This window comes from Callorhinus ursinus, unplaced genomic scaffold (assembly GCF_003265705.2).
Source record: "Callorhinus ursinus isolate GAN/ISIS: 27379988/994484 unplaced genomic scaffold, GSC_fseal_2.0 scaffold19, whole genome shotgun sequence".
NCBI lineage: Eukaryota > Metazoa > Chordata > Mammalia > Carnivora > Otariidae > Callorhinus > Callorhinus ursinus.
This window is the reverse complement of record NW_027397081.1, coordinates 22860528-22881786: the sequence shown is the minus strand read 5'-3', so window position 1 is coordinate 22881786 and position 21259 is coordinate 22860528. Positions and strand designations below refer to the sequence as shown.

Sequence of the window (21259 nt, the reverse complement as noted above, 5' to 3'; positions counted from 1 at the left end):
AAAATGAAGGGGGGGCAATCGGAGAGAGAGATGAACCATGAGAGACTATGGACCCTGAGAAACAAACTGAGGGTTCTAGAGGGGAGGGGGGAGGGGGGATTGGTGAGCCTGGTGATGGGTATTAAGGAGGGCATGTATTGAATGGAGCGCTGGGTGTTATACGCAAACAATGAATCGTGGATCACCACATCAAAAACTAATGGAACAAGTTCAGCGGGGAAGATGGTGGATGACAAGGATTTTCTACCCAAGCTTAAGGACCTGGCATTTCTCAAGAACCAGCTGGAACACCTGCAGCAGCATGTAGAAGACGAAGTCAGCAGTGGTGTGAGCCAGGATGGCTTGCTCATGTCCTCCCCATTCCTCAAGGTCTTCTTAGCTGGCTATGTGGTGGCCAAACTGAGGGCATCAGCAGTATTGGGCTTTGCTGTGGGTACCTGCACTGGCATCTATGCAGCTCAGGCACATGCTGTGCGCAATGTGGAGAAGACATCGAGGGACTATCTTTGGTCATTGTGAAAGGGGCCTAACTAACTCTGGATCCCATGGGGGAGGAAGGATGAACACCTCAGGCCTGCAGGTAGAGGCCTTTCAACTGCAGACACCATATTTGGCTTCCCACCTATCACCCTTTTGCTATCTCCAACTTGCCCACAGCCTTCATCCTTGCTTTCTTTCCTGCAGAGGGTAAACAGTGGCTTATCAGCCAGCAGTTTGGACGCCCCTCCTTAATCCCATGGGACTGGCCCCAAGACTGTGGCTTCTAGGGCCCCCAGCCCCTTCCTCTTCCAGCCCTGACTGTGGAGTTTGAAGTTGACTCTGATTCTCAGTTTTCTCTCCAGCAATGTATCATGGCTCCTCCCTCCTGCGAGCTGCCTCCATGCTGATTTTCCCCAAACTTCTTACAATTCCCGCTGCCCCCTTGCTAGCTACACAGGCCACCCGGGGGCTGGTTTGGGCATGAGCGTAGAGGACGGGGATACGCCGGGTCTGGGCCGTCCCAGGCAGGCCTGCTGGACCCTGAGGCTACTCCTGTCTACCGCCATGTATGGTGCCCATGCCCCATTGCTGGCTCTGTGCCTTGTGAACGGCAGCATGCCCTTCCGGCCCTCCTCAGCCGTGCTGCTGACTGAGCCGACCAAGCTACTGCTGTGTGCCTTCTCCCTCTTGGTGGGCTGGCAAGCATGGCCCCAGGGGGCCCCACCATGGTGCCAGGCTGCCCCCTTTGCACTATCAGAGCTAACAACAACCTGGTGATCTTCAGCTTTACACGGACCCAAGCATCTACCAGGTGCTGAGCAATCTCAAGATTGGAAGCACAGCCCTGTTCTACTGCCTCTGTCCCTGGCACCACCTCTCTGCATGCCAGGGCTTAGCACTGTTGCTGCTGATGGCAGTTGGGGCCTGCTGTGCAGCTGGTGGCCTCCAAGACCCTGGGGACACCCTTCCTGGACCCCCTTCAGCAGCTGCTGCTGGCCCCATGCCCCTGCATATCCCGCTCCACTGGGACGGCTGCTTCTCATCTTGTACCGCCCCATCTCGGGCCTGTCGTCCTTGTACCCAGAACTGCTTATGAAGTGACAGAGGCTGCCCCTAGCACTTCAGAACCTCTTCCTCTATGCCTTTGGTGTGCTCCTGCATCTAGGTCTGCATGCAGGCAGGGGCCCTGGCCCGGGTCTCCTGGAGGGTTTCTCCGGATGGGCAACGCTTGTGGTGCTGAGCCAGGCACTGAATGGACTGCTCGTGTCAGCCGTCATGAAGCATGGCCACAGCATCCCATGCCTGTTTGTTGTGTCCTGCTCACTGGTGGTCAGTGCCATGCTCTCGGCAGCCCTGCCATGGCTGCAGCTCATGGCGGCCTTCCTCCTGGTGGTGCGGCTCACTGGTCTGGCTGTGCGCCTGTATTATGGCAGCCGCTAGCCCCTGACCACCTCCACCCAGACTCCTGACCCTGTAGATTGGGTACCACCATCAGAGCCACCTCCCAGGCCTCCGGACCCTTCCTCAGCCGCCAGCCCTGTAACAAGTGCCTTGTGACAAAAGCTGGGGAGGTGAGAGGAGCCAGGTTAGTCTCTGGAGGTGGGTGAATGAAGGGTTACCCCAGGATACTTGAAGACTGGGTTTGATTAAAGAAACTTAACTTCCCAGAAAACCACACTAAGGAATTGGGGAAGCATCAATACCTAGGCCTTAGAAATGACCCCACCCCCAATGAAGGAGGCTCCCTGCCTCATCCTGCATGAATGCAGTTGTTTCAAGTGGGGTATGGCACCAGTTGGCTTTCCTTGCCTCCTGTGGTCACCCCAGCAGACCCATTGCCCCCAGGCCTGGTGCGGGCTACTCCAGCCCAGCTTTGGTACATGACTCCCCTCACTGTAATGCAGAAAGGCCTGATTGCCACAGCTTTTATAGGGATCACCCAGGCCACTCTTCCAATTCCCCCCAGCTCCAGCAGCACCTGGAGACAATGCCCCAAGCTCCCTCCACAGTGCTGCTCTCCACACCCACCCAGCCTTTGTTCTGGAAACCCCAGAGAGGGCTGGAGCTTGACTCATCTCAGGGAATATTGCCCCTGGGCCCTGGCTTAAGGCTACGCTTCTGACCTCTCTGCTTACCCCAAAGGCCCTCTCCAAGCCCACTGCCCCCTCTACAGCTCCTAGGAGGTACCGTTCTTCCCACTCTGGGTCCTGCCCCTGCCTAGCAGTGTCCCAGCTCTCAACAGTTTAGGGAAGCTCTACACAGAGTGACCTGGAACCAGGCACAGGGAAATTTGGTGTAGTTCAATCAGTATCTCTAACTATGCCAGCAATAAAGTCTTAATAAAGTGTTCTGGGGTTCAGGCGGTTCCTGCAATTGGAAAAAAAAAAAAAAAAAAACTAATCATGTACTGTATGGTGAATAACATAACATAATAAAAAATAAAAATTAAAAAAAGAGGCTCTAACATCTTTCATGAGTTTTGCTTTTCCACATAAATTCCCAGATGTCCAATGGACCTCTACTCACTCTTGCGTTTCTGCCTCCAAGTCCTAAATGAATGTCAAGTGTCTGTCACTTATAGAAAGGGATTTGCTCCCAGGCTCATTCTGTTGGAGACATTGAGCCAATTCTCTGAGTCTCTGTTTAATGAGGCAATTCTACAAATGCCAATGTTATCTTTTAGTAGACTCAACATATTACAACTTTGCATTGTCACAGTAGAAAACTTACTCGTTTATATAACTTGGGTTTCAGAGGTGTGTACTCTACAGGTGAGCCAACAAGTTCAACAGTGGCTCCTGTTGAATCAGTATTCTTCTGCCACTCAGTTTTGCATGTACTGTTGCAAATGACAAGAGAAGGGGAATAAACCATTTGAGCAAAGAGGGTCGAGTTGAGGACTCTCCGGGTTGGAGGGTTCCAAAGATTGCAACTTTTAAAATCTTCTCCAGTTTCTCTATACCTGCTTTAAAATGCAATATGTAAAATCCTAATAACATAGGGCAAGCTCTTGTGAATAGATTGCTTTAAAATTTTACAATATCCTACTACTTTTATTTGCATTCCACTATAGTGTCTTCTGGCTGATTCATCTGCAGCTTGTGATTCAGGATGTGCTTTAGATCTTTCCTTTGATACGTCCCTGTTTTACCACATCTTAGGTGTTTGAGTTTTCTGGCTTTAAGTGTACTATTTTGTACCTCTTCATTTTGAGTTTTACACAGCTTGTCAAGGTCATGTGAATGATTTGTCAAGGTCATTTTGAATTTTCTTTTTCTTTGCCATATGGTACACGTTAGGCTCATTTTTACAATTTTCTCATTCTGTACTTGGAACTTGCAATGGTTTGACTATCATCTAGGACCTCTCTCTGAAATGCCACTTGAAATGCACCTCCGGTTTGCTTACAAATTGACAACTATCTGTTTCGCATGGTATTGGAAAGGATCATTCATCCAACTAACAAGGTCATAATTTTTAAGCCTATAGTTGAAAGTATTATTTACACATAAAAACATCCTTATTGAGATTAAGAAAGATCATTGTCATACTTCATCTGAGAATCAAAACAGGAAACCATATTGGTCTAGAAGCCTCACCTGTCAAAGTGAGGTCCACAGACAAGCAGCTTCAGCAGTATCTGGTAGCTTCTTAGAAATGCAGAATTGCAAGCCCCACTTGAGACCTCCCAAATAAAAATCTGAATTTAACAAAACCTTGGTGATGCATATGCACATTCAAGTTTGAGAACCAGTGCTCCAGACGATTTATTTTTTTGATAAAGTATCCTATGTTTTCCTAGGTGATTGTAAATTGATAGGTTAATGATTTGCCTTATGATTGCCCAGATATGGATGGGGTTGTAATTTTCAGGGTAATCATTTTTCAAGGATGGCACCACATGTGCCCTCTAGCAGTCCTCAAAGAATTTTCTACTCCTACATGATTACTTTGTAGAAATATTTAGAAATTGCATTACTACCTCAATGTCTTTCATACTTTGCTCTTTCTCACTCCTCTCACACTCAAAGGAACACTTTTTTTTTTTCCCAAAGGAAACATTTTAAATATTTGAGCAGTTTATATAAAGAAAAACTAAGATTACTGACTTTCTTAGCATGGGTACCAAGTGCTACATTCTTAACCGATTGAAAAACTCAATGTTTAGGGAAAATATAAGCATAAACGCACATACTCACATTGACACAATAATAATTTGATTCTGAAGACATTGGCTCTTCTAATAAGCTCTTTGTGATCTCATGGATCACTCCACTTCTCTGGACCATCAGACTACTCTGTGTAATGTAGGAAGTGTGGGCTTGTACTGAGAATCGGGTTGCAATACTAACTCTATTACTAATTATGTGATCTTTGGCAGGTTGCTTAATTTCCCTCGGTTTCAGATTTACCATTTGTAAAACAGGAATAATAATGGTACTTATCTCATATGTACTTATGAGAATCAAATAAAATAAGGCATGAAATAGCACCTTCTGGACCATATGGGTTTGTTGTCGTTATAATGATAATCAAATGTTATCAAGGTTTCCAAAGATTGAGACCCCCCCAAAAAATTCATTCAATATTTTATGTCTAGTGCCCACCATATAGCAGGGACTCATTAAATATGGGTTGAATTAATGATCAAATAAATGATAGATGGATGAATGGATAGATGGGTCTAGGTTTCCTAAACTATAAAATGAGAAAATTTCACTAAATAATTACCAAATTCTCTTCTAATTTTGAATTTTTGACCGATATTATACATAATCTCTGGGTTTGTGTTTAGCACTGACTTCCAGATAAATTCCAATCTCAAAAGCAAGAATATGGGCATGTTCAGGAGAAAAATTTTGCTATGGCCGAGGACAAAGTTACTAAGCATACTAGGGGAAGCCAGGGGACAAAACTGTGATATCCCAGGGAACACGTTCAGCCAGTCATTCTGGTTGTGAATGTCATTCATTGTTGCTTTCAGCAAACCAGGGATCCAGAAAATAGGTAATTGTTAATGACCCCAAGGAAAAAGCAGCCTATCTATTTTCATACGCACACCTAGAAGAAATTACACCTTCCTGACAACTTGATTTAGATGAAATGTCATGAGAAAAAGAATGTGCTCAATTTTTCAACAGGGAAAAAAAAAATCCAGTAGGGAACTCTGTCAGGTATTGGGGGTGAGATTTTCTTGATATTAAGCTGATGATGCCCTGTGTATAATATCAACCCCTTGACTTTTATTTGTATAAAAATAGTTTTCTTCCCAGGTTCAAGCATTTGCAATCATTGTCCATGCTTGGAACCTGATCCCGTCAGAGCAAGAGCTAGGACAATATTTCTTGAATGGAATTAACCCTCACACCTACAATTCTGGGTAGAAGATAGAACGGGTTTAGGTATTTTTACTTTATAGAACAAGATATCAAGGCTCTGAAGGATGAAAAATTGCTCAAGTGCACTTGGTAAATAGTAGTAAAGTTAGATCTTGAACCACTGACCATTTCCCCAAAGTCAATGCACTACCAGAACACCACACTGCCTTTCTGTAGCTATAAAAGCTGGATTGGGACCAGGATTCATTCATCTGATCAATATTTGCAGGGTAAATGCTAGGTACTAAATAAATATATAATGATAAACAAATCGGGCATAATTATTGCCTCAGGTAACATTGTTAGGAGCTATGTAGTCTGATAAAGGATAAAGATATATTGTCCACCTCCCACCATGGCTATTCTTTGGTAATTAGATAACCCATTTTAAACATTTTGAAAAAACCTATAACCTCTCAAATGATCTGATGATAGCCTTTCAAATGGAAAGGCTTTGTGACCAGGCAGATTTCCATGTAAATCTGTCTTCTACTGCTTGTTGGCTGAATGGCCTCAGGAATGAATGTCAGAAGGTTCACCTTTCTGAACATCAGTTTTGTCACCTGCAAAAATTGGGGTATAATGCACATTTTGAGAAGTCATGAGAATTAAGTGAACTATAATTCAAGAAAGCCTGGAAGGTGGGTCTTAGCATATAACAAGAGCTCAAAAACTTCATTGTCCTCCCCTTTTTTTAATTCCTACCCTACAAATCAATGGCAAGCGCCCTGTTTTTCTTCGCAGACATAAAGTCTTATGAAAGGCAAACAAAAGAGGAATTAGAAAAAAGAAACAGTGGTTGGATGCCTAATTGGAATACATTTGAATTGCCTAATTGGTCTCCACATTTCAACAAAAGAGACTGGATGGTATCTTCCCAGTGGTCCCTGAAACATCTGAATAGGTGGCTCAGAGCCACTGAACATGTGGCTTATCTCCCTGCAAGAGCTTTAGCAAGGGGACAGCCATGATTGCACATACAAGAGCCTTAGGGATGGCTCTCCCAAGAAACCAAAGAGTGGAGTGGGCAATCACCATGAATTTCTGGCTCCAAGCATTCTGTGTGACTATATAAAACACTGAGCATTTTTGATGAAAATATGATTATTACAAATTACTATGGTACTTCTATGATTTGTTCCCAATCTGCCTTTCTATTCTATTTCACTATTCATTCCTCCTTAAACACCCTGTACTCAATCCAAACTGAAATATTTTTTCCTACCATTTGTTCTGAGTTTTTATGACTTGGATCATGCTATTTTGTCCCCCATGGAATAACTTTTTCCCTTTGCTACTTCAAATCTTATCTATCTAACAAGACTCAGGCCAAATACTCCTTTTCCATCAAGCTTTCCCTGAAATCCCCACCTCCTTCCTGTCCCACAGCCACCTGAAATTAAACTCTGTCTTCTCCAGTCTCTCACTGCACTTCATATCTATTTCTTGCTGTACACTCTCTATCTTGTATTAATGTTATTTCTGTGTGTGTTTTATCTTCCCTTCTAGATCTGAACTTCCCTAAGGTGGGAACAGTACTGGACTCGGTTTTATGTCCTGATGGAACCAAGGACAGTGACTGATATATAATGAAGACTAAACAAATACTCATGAAATGAATGCAAATAATGGCAGCAGTGATGATGATGATGATGAAGATGGTGAGCAACTACATTAACTGCTATCTTCCTGTGTGTCAGGACTTCTTCTTGGGTTTTTTTATGGCTTATCTCACTCAATCCACTCAGTAAACCTCTGTAGTGGCTATAGTTACAGTCTTCATTTAATAGATTACAGAATTGAAGCTCAGAGATGATGATTCACCTACCAAAAGTCCAAAGCTAGGAGCAACAAGAAATAGGGTTTTAACCAAGTTCTTCTAGATACTATTAAGAACTATAATAATTACTGTGATAGTTAATTTTATGTGTCAACTTAACTGGGCCACAGGGTGTCCAGATTCAATATTGTTTCTGGGTGTGTCTAGGAGGATGTTTTCGGATGAGTTAGCATTTAAATCTGTGCACTCAGTGAAGTAGATGGTTTTCCTCAGTATGGGAGGGCATCCTCCAGTCCCTAAAGGGCCTGAAGAGAACAAGAAGGTAAGGAAGGAGTTCACTCCATTTTCTTCCTTCCTCACTGCTTGAGCTGCATCTCACTCATCTTCTGCTGCACTTGGACTGGGGTTTACACCATTGGTTCCCCTGGTTCTCAGGTCTTCACACTTGGAATGGAAGTACAGTTTTCCTGGATCTCTGGCTTGCAAATGGAAAACTGTGGGACCCCTTAACCTGCACAACTGCAGGAGTCAACTCCTCATAATAAATGGATAGATAGATAGATGATAGATTGATAGATAGATATAGATGATGATAGATGATAGATAGATAGATAGATAGATAGATAGATAGATAGATAGATAATAGATAGATAGATAGATAGATAGATAGATAGATAGATAGATAGATGATAGGTAGATATCCTATTGGTTCTGTTTCTGGTTCTCTGGAGAACCCTGACAAATATATAATTCCCTAGCTCACCTCCTCCCTTGTTCTTATGTTCCCATAATTTTAGGAAAGCATTCCTGTAATTTTAGAATTATGTTGCTTCTGAAGAAATCTTTCAGACTCATTTCTTCTTTATATTCTATTTTGCCTCCTCTCTTTCAAAAATGAGGCTTTTAACAACCACTTAGTGAAAGGACATCTGTGGTTAATTCTGACCAGAGCCGAACTAAAAGGACACTGCCCCCACCACTGAACAGACACAAACCTTTGATGCATACTGAGTCCCAGCTGAATCAAGTGCTTTCAACTTCCTTTTAAAAGGAGATATTCCCACAGGAGTCTATTTAAAGCCCTGTAGATATTAACAAAAGTAGACAGCATGGAGCAGCACTACACTCATTGAGGATGGTGAGAGAGAGGGGGGATCCCCAAGTTCCTCCTTCATCACATAGGTCAAGTGAAGGTGGGGCGTCTTCTTGAAGAGTGTGCCTGCCCTAAAGAAGTACATCTATCTTCACCACTTAGCATTCTAATGAGGAGACACATAGTTACATATGATCAAGAGCTCAAATGTGTGACTCCCATATACTTCAGGCAGCATGACTAGAGAAGGGAAGAGAAATAATAAAAAAAAATAGCCTGGGGTCTGGCACAAGTGTAGGGTGTGATGGCGAGAGAAGAGGGTGATGGGATTTCAGACTATCTGAACACTCTACAGCTCATCTTCCCCTCCAGAATGGTCCTTGGGGGTTCAAGGGCAGGCAGAAGCAGTACAACTGGGGGGGGGGTTCATTAAAATGGTGTAGCTTGGATTTCTACTAAAGTTCTTAACATATGGATGGTGAATAAGGATCTCAGTCATTCCTTGACCTGCCCTCCCCCTCTTGCATTGCCATAGCCCATTGTCTTTGTGTTGGGCTCTCTGTCTAGTCCAGGGCACCATTTTCTCTATATTCTGCATTTCCTCAGCCATTTCTGCTTACACCCTCCATACACACACACGGCATGTGGCCTTACACTTTGTGGATACTCAAGAAACTTTCGTGGGGGGTGATTTTACAGAGACAGTCTCGTCTTTTTATATTTGGCACTTAGCACCTGATCAATAAATGCCGGCTAGAATGGAATGAGGGGTATGTGGCCAAAGAAGGGTCTTTTGAAGCTCAACGAGCTCAGTTGTTTGATTTCAGATAGCTGTTGTGACTTGGCAAGAAGGTATCCATTTCCAAATTTGAAGCATAAATTCCATTTAATTAGTGACATGAACTAGATGCCCACAGCTGCTGTTTCTTGCAGTGGCCAAGGGCCTGGGGGGGAAATAGCAGCAATGAGTGCAAAATAGATCAAGTGGGCAGGGAGGGAAGAAGGGGCACAGATGGGCTCCACAGACCTCTTCCTACTCCTCTGATCTTGACCCGGTGGAAGCGACATCAGAGATGCAGAGACACATAGCTCCTGGCACCCTGGCCTTTAGATTTCTCCAGGAGGGCTCTTGGGGGCCCAGTAGAGTTTCATCTTTTTTATTCTCATACAAATAAACAAAGAGAAGCTATGAAGCTGCATAGTTTAGTGGACTGAACATAGAATTTAGAATCAAAAGACTGAGTTTAACACTTGACTCTATCTGCAGACGCTAGCCTCTTGCCCTTAAGACTCTCCCTTTGCGGTTTAGATCTTTAGTTTTCTAACCTGCTAAATGAGATGACAGTTCTGGTCCTGACCACCTCGAGTGAGTTCATGTATAGCAAGTGTTAAGTAAAACACATCATATCGATGCAGATGAATGAACAAATACTTACCAAACAAGGGCCATGGCTTACTGCCCTATTAGGAACTTTTCTGCTCAATAATCTCATCCATTTTTGACAATACTCCTGTGTAGTTATACTGCCCTCAATTTACATGGGAGGAAACTAAAGATAATTTTTATATTTGCCAGAAGTCACAGACTTAACACATCTTGATTCACAATCCCTTTCAACCTATCAACTCTTCATCTACTCTATGTCCCAACTCCCATGTAAACGGTGCCACCAAACCTGATGCTAATTCCCCCTGTGGTTCATGTCTGGGCTTAAAGCTTTAAAGTGTAATACAGTTACCACCCTCAGAGCCTCCAGATTCAGGCGTGATTCACTCAGCCCTCAATCCACACGTTCACACTCTGTGTAAGGCATTATTTCAGGTTCTGTGGAATGTTTTAAAATGTATTTTTAAATGCAGTATCTCCCTTCCTTCATGGAGCTTGCATTCTAGAGAGAGAGACAAACCAGGAAAAAGTATTCATACTACAATATATCACAAACAGATGGCAACAACCACGGTATTGATCATTTACTATGTTTACTATATACCAAAGTCTCTTCTAAACATTTTACATATACTAGTCGTGGAAATAAATGAAGACCATCCAAATGAGGAAAAGCAATTCATTCAGAGCTTGCTACGGCAAGGGGGTCAGTCACCATCACTTGCATTTGGCGGAGACTCAACTGCAGGCAGAGAAGCAGGACAGCTTTGTAGAGGACAGGAAGGAAGGCTGCACGTGTGCCCCAACTGGAGGTTGTTGGTGTGGGTAAGCTGGAGGCTGGCTAATTAGAAGTAGGACACCTTACGTGACCACTGAGGGGGGCATATTTGGTTTTCTCCACTTGGTCCTAAGTCGGAAGTGTGGGCAAAAATCAAGGAAGTTGGCAATTATTAACTCTTGACCATTAGGGGCTGATTGGGATAGAGGCCGTGGTTTGATTTCCTAAACTAATCACTGAAGATTGTGGGGTGTTCTATTTTTTACATATCATCTGATCATTCTCTGTTTGTCTATTCCACATTTTGTAATTCACTTAAAGCTCACAACAATCATGGGACATAGACACTGTGCTGGCCAGAAGAAACGGAGGCACAGAGAGATTAATTAACCTGCCCAGAATCACATAACTAGTAAGAGGCAGAACAGGATTCTAACCAGTTTCCTCCAGAACCCATACTCTCAAGAACTATGCTAATATAGTTGAATAGGAAAAGATTAACAACACAAAAGGAAATGGGCAAAGAACTTGAGCAGAGTTTACAAAAAAAGAAATGCAATAACCCTTAATATAAAAATGGATGCACAGCCTCAATCAAATTAAGGGAAATAGAAACTAAATTACAATCAGAAACTCTTATTATTTACCTATCTAGTTGGCAAATATCAAAAAGTTTGATGATATACATTGTCGGTGAAATTGTAAATTGAAAAATCTGTGAAGGGGAATTTGACAATATCTACCAAAATTACAAAGATATCTCTCCTTGACCAAATAGTTTTATTCCTGCATATTTATTATACAGATATTAGCCCATGAGTGAAATGACATACATACAGGGAGACTCATTGTCACATTTATCAGAGCAAACACTGGAAATGACCTAAATGACCATCAGCAGAGGGCTGGTACATCCCTAACTACATACACACTTACTGTTCTGGATGCTTTACATGTATCAATTCACTTAATCCAGGTAACAGCCCTATGAGGTGGGCATTCTCACTGTATCAGCTGATTAGATGAGTCAGTCAAGGTGGAGAGAGGTTAAGTAAGCTGCCCAAGGTCATACAGAGGGTTTAGACTCAGGCAGTCTGGCTCCAGGCTGTTCTTAACCACTATGCTATATCCAACAGCTATTAAAAGAATACTGGGTGATGGGCATTAAAAGGAGGGCACTTGACGGAATGAGCACTGGGTATGATATGCAACTGATGAATCACTGAACTCTACCTCTGAAATTAATAGTACACTCTATGTTGATTAAATGATTTTAAATAAAACAAATAAATAAATAAAAGAATAACATGGTTCTATATGTGCTAGTCAATAAAGATCTCCAACGTAGGTTATAAAGTGAAAAAAACAAAACAGGGGCAAGCTACAGAATGGTATGCATGTGTGTTTATTATGTGTGTATATATACATATGTATATATGGATATGTATAAAATATATTCAGAAGTCTATCCAACTTGGTAGGGGAACTGAAAGACAGGGATGAGAAGGAAAGAGTTTTACCATAAAAATTTATCTTTTGAAGTTTGGATCATAGACATGTTTTCCATTAAAACTATAATTATAAACACTAATTCAGCTCATATCACTCTCTTGCTGGAGACCCTTTAATTGCCCCGTATTGCACTTAGAGCAGCCAACTCCAGACTCCATAGCACAGACAACAAGGTCCCACCTGATCTATGCTTTCTTCTAATGGAGTGTGCAACCCTCCTGGCTTTCTCTGCCTAGCTTCTCAGGCCTTCTTTCATAGCTTAAACATGACAAACCTGTTCCTGCTTCAGGCCCTTTGCACAGGCTGTGTCTTCTGCCTACTCTCCTTTTCCCACGTATAGCAATAGCTCTGTTGCTTCTTATTCTATAGGCCTTGACTTAGCTCCGCAAGCATTCAATTTAAAGATATCTCCCCCATTCTCATTTTTTTAAGTTTTTTTTTTTAAGATTTTATTTATTTATTTGCCAGAGACAGAGAGAGCAAGAGAGCTTGAGAATACAAGAGCGGGGAGGAGCAAGCAGAAGGAGAAGCCGACTCCCCACTGAGCAGGGAGCCCGATGCGGAGCTTGATCCCGGGACCCCGAGATCATGACCTGAGCCAAAGGCCGATGCTTAACCGACTGAGCCACCTAGGCGTCCCCCGATTCCCATTATTTATCACAGTACCCTGTTTTATTTTTTTCCAAGTAGTTCTATTTATAAGCTGTAATCATTTATTTTGAGTCCACATTTTTACTGCCTTTGTAATTTTTTTTTAACTAGAATAAGACTGCATTTGGCTACTTTTACATGATCATGCTAACACATAGCACAGTGCTTGGCAAATAGTAGGTATTCAATAAACATTTAGTTAATTGTTTAATTAATTAACTAATTAAACCTGTTATTCACATAGAAAGAAACCCAGCGTGTATAGGGATTCAACGGGTGGGATTTCCAATCCCAGCCCACAGTGTAAGTAGGAGACAGGTTTTCACAGGAGCTCTTCCAGTCACTTATTGAAAGCGTCCCCAAAATTCTTGAATGGCAGTTGTTGTATGGTCTGTGGGGGGGGTGGGGGGGGAATAAATGCATAAGTTTTAAAGTTAGATGGGCCAGCATTCAGATTTATGTCTAGCTGCACTTTCTGTGACTTTGGATAAAAATTATTGAACACCTAGGAGCTTGAATTGTGTCATGTAAAATCGGGATGGTGGAAATAGTGTGAGGATGAAATAAAACAAAAGCATCCATCTTGGCCCATGGTAGTCCCTCAATTATCAGTAATTATATGAGTGTTACCTCTATCCCTTTCTTAAATGCACAGGTGCCTTTGGAAGCCAGGGAGAGACTGCAGCTACTGAAGGCAAAGCAGACTTGAAGGCCTGGCATTCCTCAAAGTCTGGAAGGAGGATCCTTCCCCCAAGACCACTCTTACTGTTACTTCTCTGGGCCTGGTGATAAAGATGATGATGATGATAGGACAGTAGCAAACCCTAAAGCTACTAGAATAGTCCTCACTACACTCTCTCAGCCTTGTGCACAGAACCGCATTTACATAAAGAGTGCAGTGTGTCCCCACTGATTGCTATTTCATTAGTATTACCCAAGTTCTGTTGTGGTAATAAATTTGGAGCACAATGACTACATGTCAGGTCCTTTCAAATGCTTTGGTGAAGGAGGATTTGGATGTCATTTTTTTTCGTATTATTCCATTTCTCCTTGGGCTATGGAACCAAAGTTGGCTGAATCCCGTGAAGCACCAAGGTGATCACTGACCTGCCTTTTCCCTCAGTCCCAGAAGATCAGAGAAGCTGAGTGTGCCAAAGAAGGGCAGACTCCGGGACTTCAGACAGGCCTGGGCCCCAGGGGGAAGCCTCAGAAGGGCTCAAACCACTTGCACGCAAGTCACACTTCCCCCTGACAGTCTGTCTGTCATGACTCATAGGAATGATCACAAGGAACTCTACATGGCAGTGCCCTTGGAGATGGCGTCCTTCTAGTCCACCTGGAAGGGTATAATCAAGACTGAGGGGAGCGGGAGGCTAAAGAATCCTAAGTGGCTTTGCTCAATGCCACAGGAAGGGTGTGGAGTCCTGGCGCCCTGTTTTCCCTAGACATACTTCCAGGCCCCTCAGACTTCTTGCCACCAGCCAGGAGGAAGAAGTAAGTTAAGTAGCTATCCAGAGAAAGACAGAGTTCTGCCAGCCAAACTCATCGGTCTGTCTTCAGGCTCTGAGAGTGTGAAATGGAAATGGATGGTATCCAGGGAGCCTGCTCTGATTTTATTATTTCAAAATGCTCTGGACACAGATTAACTCCCTTTGCCTGGTGTTGGCTGTTTTTCTTCTCTTTCTTCTTCTAGGGGATGGGGACATGATGCTCAGTGATAAATTCATGGGACAGCAGTATGTCTCCACTGCACCCTCTCGACATGCCTCTCTCGTCCCTTCTGGATGGAGATGCTCCATCTCAGAGCCGTGCCCTCACTAAATCAAACCGGACACACTCCTTCAATGCCACCCCAAACAGCCAAGTTGCACTTGTCAGGGAGAAGGGAAGAGGGAGAGGTGCAGGGTGGCTAGTCCTCTCTGTGTGGGGGCGGGGGGTACACATCAATCTCCCAGTGGTCTGCTTCCCATCCTTAGAGGGTTTCCATCCATGGTACAGAGATACAGATGGTCTTCCTCTGGCAATGTTTAGCTGTTTTGCTTCCAGCACCTCGAGGAACCCTGGCAGGAGGTGGGTCACCTAGAATGAGTGATGATGTTGGCCTCCTCCGAGCTGGAGCCAAGGGAAGCCACACGAAATACCCCAGGCGTCATCTGTGCAGAACACAGATGTCCGGAAAGTAGGCAATTTCCCTGCAAAGCAGCCACGGCAGGGCCAAGGGTTAATTTGAATAAGGCAGCGCGGGCATGGAAGCACCTGAGTTCTCCCTTTTCAAGAATAAACTCTCTTCATTCGTTGAACATTTGTATCGGCCTTAGTTTCTCCACCTGTTCAATGGCATGTCTCTTAATCAAATGAATAATGTTCTTTTTTTTCCCACATGTCTCGTACACTATTTTAAATCCTTTGGCTTCCTTTAATATGTACAGTATCTTCTTTTCCAAGGCAGCATGGGATAGTGAAGAAGCAAAGAGGTTAGGAGAGAATACCAGCTCAGCTCTTGGTTGTCCAACATTGGGTAAGTTGTGTTACTTCTCGTGCCTCAGCTTTTTCATTCGTAATGGAGGATTAGTACTGTCTCCTCGGGGTGAGATGAGATAAAGATGTGAAATAGCTTCACATAGGTACTCCATGTTAAGTCCTCTTACTAACTGCTGGCCAGGGATGCGTTTTACCTAAATATTCAATCCCCTTCCATGCCTAGCACAGTGTTGGCACATAGTAAGGAGACACTCTGTAAACATCTGCTAATTGGTATCCTTTCAAGCTTCAAGGCAGAACAGAACTGTATCCACTAATGGTGTTATTCTTGCAGAATGATTTTATAACCCCATTAGTCTGAGAGAACGAAATAGAGCTAAAAATGTGCACAAGTGTTGTAGTATCCAGGCCTCTAAAACATTTGATTTTTTCTTGTCTCCATCAAGTGTCAACGTGTGAGTGAATTCATCTCGACTCTCCATTTTGATGTCTTTCTCGATGCGAAACCCACTCTGGGAATGAGCTGATGACACCCAAACCATATCCTATTAACACATCTTCCTTTCGGAACCTGCTGCTACTTTACAGAATGTCTTCGGGTGCGTTGCAGAGAAAACGCCTATGACAAAGGAATCTGGGCTTTGATCAGAATTGTTTTCCTTTGCACTTCCCTCTAGGCACTGGGGAGAGTTTGCACCAGCAACAGATTGCCACAGTTATCAGTGGTTCTCATGAAAATCAAGGTGAAATATTGCTTCTGTTGTCCCTGGATTTCTGGTCCAAAACACTGTTCCTAGGGACGGCAAGCCATGCAAAGGGCTTGTGTACTGATATGTGTGTGGTCTGGCTCTGACCACCTTGCAACCGAGGCTTTGACCATTTTGTAAGGACCGGTGTCCTCACCGGGACCTGAATCAGCCCTGATCTGGGAAAATAGGGCCGCTTTGCACCATCGGCAAGTTCAGCCCAACCCCAGCCTGAGAGTCTGATCCTATCCCCAAGCAGAGGCCACGTAAGTCCCCTAAATCAGAGTTTCTACAATTCCCATTCTAACAACATTTATGAATCAGACAGCCTGCATTATCTCATCCACTCTTCTCAAAAGCCCTGTAAGGCAGGTAGGATTGTGATTCCCTTTTTTTTTTTTTTTTTGGTGTTCCATGATTCATTGTTTGTGCATAACACCCAGTGCCCCATGCAGAACATGCATGTGATTCCCTTTTAATTATGAAGAAACAGAAGCTCAGAGAGGTTAAATCTCTTGTCCAGGTCCAATAGCCAGGATGTATTGGAGCCAATTGGTAGGACATGGGGGACCTTTGTTTTTAACCCCTTCCACACTACTAGCTCCCAGCTCTGCTTCCCCTTGCCCTTCAGCCTGATCTACCTGATACAGCAGTCTTCTTCAGGACTGGACTTCTTGATCTTGTTCTCTATATAGAGCTTCTCAAACTTCAATGTACATGTCAAGTCCTTGTGAGTGACGTGGGAGAAAGGGAGGGCTTTACAGAGAAGGAGGGGGAAGGGCATTCTAGGCAGAAAGAACAGCAGGAGGCAAGAATTATAGACAAGAACAATCAACCATCAGGAGACCTTCAAGTAGCTCAGCCCATCCGGCACTGGGTCAGTCTTCCTGGCGGTTTCCATCCTAATAACATCCTAGATGGCCAGGACCATGCTGTCCAGCTGAGGTAAGAGATACAGATGGGACCTGACCACCAGGGCTGCAGGTGACATGAAAAGAAACCAGATGTGAGTTACCGGAGAAAGGTACACGGAGCTGGAGGGCAAATCGCAAAGGCCAGTCTAGACGTGGATGGAACTGGTTTAACATAAGATCTGGTGTCCAAAGCGAATCCAAACCATAGCACGTCTATGCCCTCCAGGATCTGCCAAGCAAAGTGCTGGTACACATGTTCCTGGCAGGGTGGCAATCCTTGGTTGAGATATTGGAAGCCATTCTTGGTGTCCGGGCCTGCGTTCACTGGATGGTTGTTGTTCAAAACATGTGTAGGACACAATATCACCTCTGTGGTATTCTTCCCAAAAACACATAACCTGAATCTAATTATGGAATATCAGCCAATCTCAAATTGAGGGGCATTCTACAAAATAACTGGTCTGTACTATTCAAAAGTGTCAAGGTCAAGAAAGACAAAAACAGCAGAGCAATTGTTCCAGATTTCAGGAGACACAGCAACCAATGCAATGTGTGATCTCGAATTGTATCCTGGATCAAGGGGGAAGATCTCTGTAAAGGACGTTATTGAAACAATTAAAAATGTTTGAATACTGTCTGTTTTAGATAATAATATTGACCAACATTATATTTCCATATATTGATAAATATAAGAAAATACCCTTATTCTTAGGAAATATACATGTACTGAAGAATTTAGAGATAGAGGGGTACAATGTGCCCAGCTTACTCCCATAGAGTTCAGAAATACATAATGATATAAATATGTGATGAGAAAGGAAATAGTGCAAAATTGTTGAATTTTAATTTGGGTAAAAGTATATAGTGTTCTTTGTACCATTCTTGCAACTTTCCTGTAAATCTGAAATTGTATTTATTTTTTTAAGTTCAAAAAAAAAGAAAGAAAGAAAAAGATTTGAGATGTATAAGAAGAAAGAATGGGTCTTTAACCAGCGATTTATTAGAATGACAGACTCTCAGGCCCCATATAGGACCCACAGAATCAGAATCTACATTTTAACAATATCCCCATGTGATTTATATCCACATACAAGTTTGGGAGTCTTCATCCTATTACACCTCGGGCTCCCCACCTGGTCCTGGTTGTCAGATATCTCAATCACAAATCACCTCTAAGCTATATCCCAAACTCCTATTCATCCCTCAAAATACAGTTCAGAAATCATCTTCTGTATGAAAATGTTTTTTCCCCTGCCTACAGCTCCCTTCTAAGATACTGAGCTGTATACAGTGCTTTCTAAGAACATTTTTAATTGTCTCCCCATTTTCCACATTACAATGGAATTCAGTTTCATTTTCCTATTAGAATAAAATAATTATTCTTTGTGTATCCTCAGCACTGAGTCAGGCAAACGCTGGTTTTAGGGAACTTTTGAGTGTATGAATGAATAAATATATAAATGAATAAATTTAGTTCTGTGTTGTCAACCCCCACATTATATTTATGGCTCCAGGAATATACTGCTGGAGTCTCAGAAGGGACCAGAGGTAATTTAGATTTGAGCAGACACAAGGTATCTCACCAGCAGGGAACAAAGGAGTTGATAGGAAGAGAAATTCCAGTCTGTAGATATCCAACCTCTAAGCCAATGTTGCTCCAATGCACTATGAAGATAACTAGTTTCAAGTTTCCTCCCAATTCTTAGCAGTTGTATAAATTGCCACAGGCTTTATGACCCAGTAATGCATTGTTATAGTGACAATTCATTGGTAATGTCCACATGCCACAAGATGTGTGGGTTTTCCAAAAATACAATAAATAGCAAAAGATACGCTTAGCCAATACAATGGTTTAATCATGGTTATGGGGCGGGGGGGCGGGGGGGGGCAGGGGAAGAAGACAGGCCAAAGAGACAGATATTAGGACAGGCTTGTTTGAAAGCATGTGACATTGTTATCCTAATGGATCTGTGCCTTTAAGAGACAGCCCTTTGTCTCAGCTCCAGCAGGTGCAAGTAGGGACACAGGACAGACATCAGAAAACTCAAATGACGGGAAGGAAAGGAGAAGCTTTGGTTTGGGAGGCATGATCTCCCCCTCTTGCCTTCAAATACACGATAAAGGATGGATTTATAATGAGCTGCTTCTATCCACGAAGTAAAGCAAATTTAAAAGGACCTACTAGTTACAATCCAGCCTCCCTGGTGTTTTCAGTAAAAGGATAATTTCGAATATCAAATCGAAGCATCCTAGGGTATGTAAGGCTGTGTGGACTCCAGGTCTTTCAATACAGACAAGATCTGCTACCATAGTACTTGCAGAAGAAATATTTTATTTTAACTCAACATGGGACTTTTTAAGAATTACCCCAGGAAAGGAGTTTCGCCAAAAACTGGAGCTTAATTTAATGAGGGTGAAAAGTTTAAGAAAGAAATATAAAAGGAAAGTCTTAAAAGCACAGAAGACACTTGGAGCAGGAACCTATGCCCATCTAGTTGAAACATATCAGCAATGGTGGTAAGCAGAATCGGCCCTTATGAAGTTCTGAGCCTCTCTGGGGATTTTCAATGAAACTGTCACCGGCCTGCTGCATGAGCCAGAAGCTTCTCAAATTTGCAAAGAAGAGCCATGTAAGATTGCTTCAGGAAGTTTATTTATTTTAATACCTACTGTGTGCTAGATAACTTCATTTGTGTCTGTGGGGAGGCAGCCTAACTTCTATTTTGCAGCTACAAAACCACAGAGAGACCAGAGTGGCCTGTCCAAGATCACACACTCTTCAGAAAGGTCCCATCTCTTGACTTGAGTGAGGAAGGAGCAGCCCTTTAAAAAGCCGTCTCTATTTATAGAGCAATCACATCACCTCTCTGGTGCCTCTTCCCACTCACCCTCCCAACCTTCTGGCCCTGCAGGTTTGCAGACAGACGCCTGCTCTGATCTTCACTTGGGACCCACTTGCATCTGCTGGCCCTCAACAGATTTATCATGTCATCCTCCTCCTTTGATTCAAAGGCCACTTTCACTCATGACATGCCTTCAATCCCTTTTGGTTCCCATTGTAGCAGCCCTGAGCCCCTGCACCCAGCAACTTTGCCCAGACCTTAAATTTGGGCTCCATTGATTAAGAATGTGATTTACGTTCCCCTGAGAATGGCCATCATCAAGAAGACAAGGGATAACAAACATTGGCATGGATGTACAGAAAAGGGAATCCTTGCATCCTGTTGCTGGGAATGAAAACTGGTGCAGCCATGATGGTAAACAGTATGGAGTGTCCTCAAAAAATTAAAAATAGAACAGTCATGTTATCCAGCAATTCCACTTCCAGGAATCTATCCAAAGGAAATGAAAACACAACTCAAAAAGACATCTGTACCCCCATGAACATGGCCCCGCTATTTCTAACAGCCAAGACATGGAAGTAACCTAAGTGTCCACTGAGGCATGAATGGATAAAGAAGTTGTGGTCTATATACACAACAGAGTAATATTTAGCCATAAAAAGTGAGGAAGTCTTACCATGTGTGACAACATAGATAGACCTTGAAGGAATCATGCTAAGTGAAATAAGTCAGAAAGAGAGAGACAACTACTATGATCTCACTTGTATGTAGAATCTAAAAAATGAACAACAGACAGACCAAAAGCATCAAACTTCTAGAAAAAGGGATCAGATTTGTGGTTACCAGACGGAGGAGGAGGAGAAAAGGGAATTGGAGGAAGGTGGTCAAAAGGTACAAACTTGCAGGCAGTCCTGGGGACGGCAGGGACAACATCCTGACTGTAACTAACACGGCTGTAGGATGTATAGCGAGGTGTTAACAGAGCAGATCCCAAGAGTTCTTAACACAAGGAGAATTTTTTGTCCCTTTTTTATTGTACCTCTAAGAGATGATGAATGTTAACTCAACCTATTATGGTACTCATTTCACTATATATGTAAATCAAAACCATCATGCTGTTTGCCTTAAACTTATACAGTGATGTACATCAACTAGTTCTCAAGAAAACTGGAGGGAAAATTCCAACAGAAAACAAAAAGAATGTGTCATTATTACG

The 21259-nt window shown here is 43.0% G+C and overlaps 1 protein-coding gene and 1 pseudogene across 1 annotated transcript; both read left to right on the top strand.

Annotated features, from left to right (window-relative positions):
* Positions 1–219: 219 nt before the first annotated feature.
* On the top strand, positions 220–543 carry LOC112840483 (SLC35A4 upstream open reading frame protein-like). Its single transcript, XM_025893918.2, has one exon. The coding sequence runs from the start codon at positions 223–225 to the stop codon at positions 517–519; it is 297 nt and encodes a 98-aa protein (XP_025749703.1). The 5' UTR covers positions 220–222; the 3' UTR covers positions 520–543.
* Positions 544–960: 417 nt separating this feature from the next.
* Positions 961–2037, top strand: LOC112840482 (probable UDP-sugar transporter protein SLC35A4; annotated as a pseudogene).
* Positions 2038–21259: the final 19222 nt, after the last annotated feature.

Bases quoted from the DNA above. Each gene is read 5' to 3' on its own strand.
- LOC112840483 (XM_025893918.2), top strand. From the start codon at position 223: ATGGTGGATGACAAGGATTTTCTACCCAAGCTTAAGGACCTGGCATTT.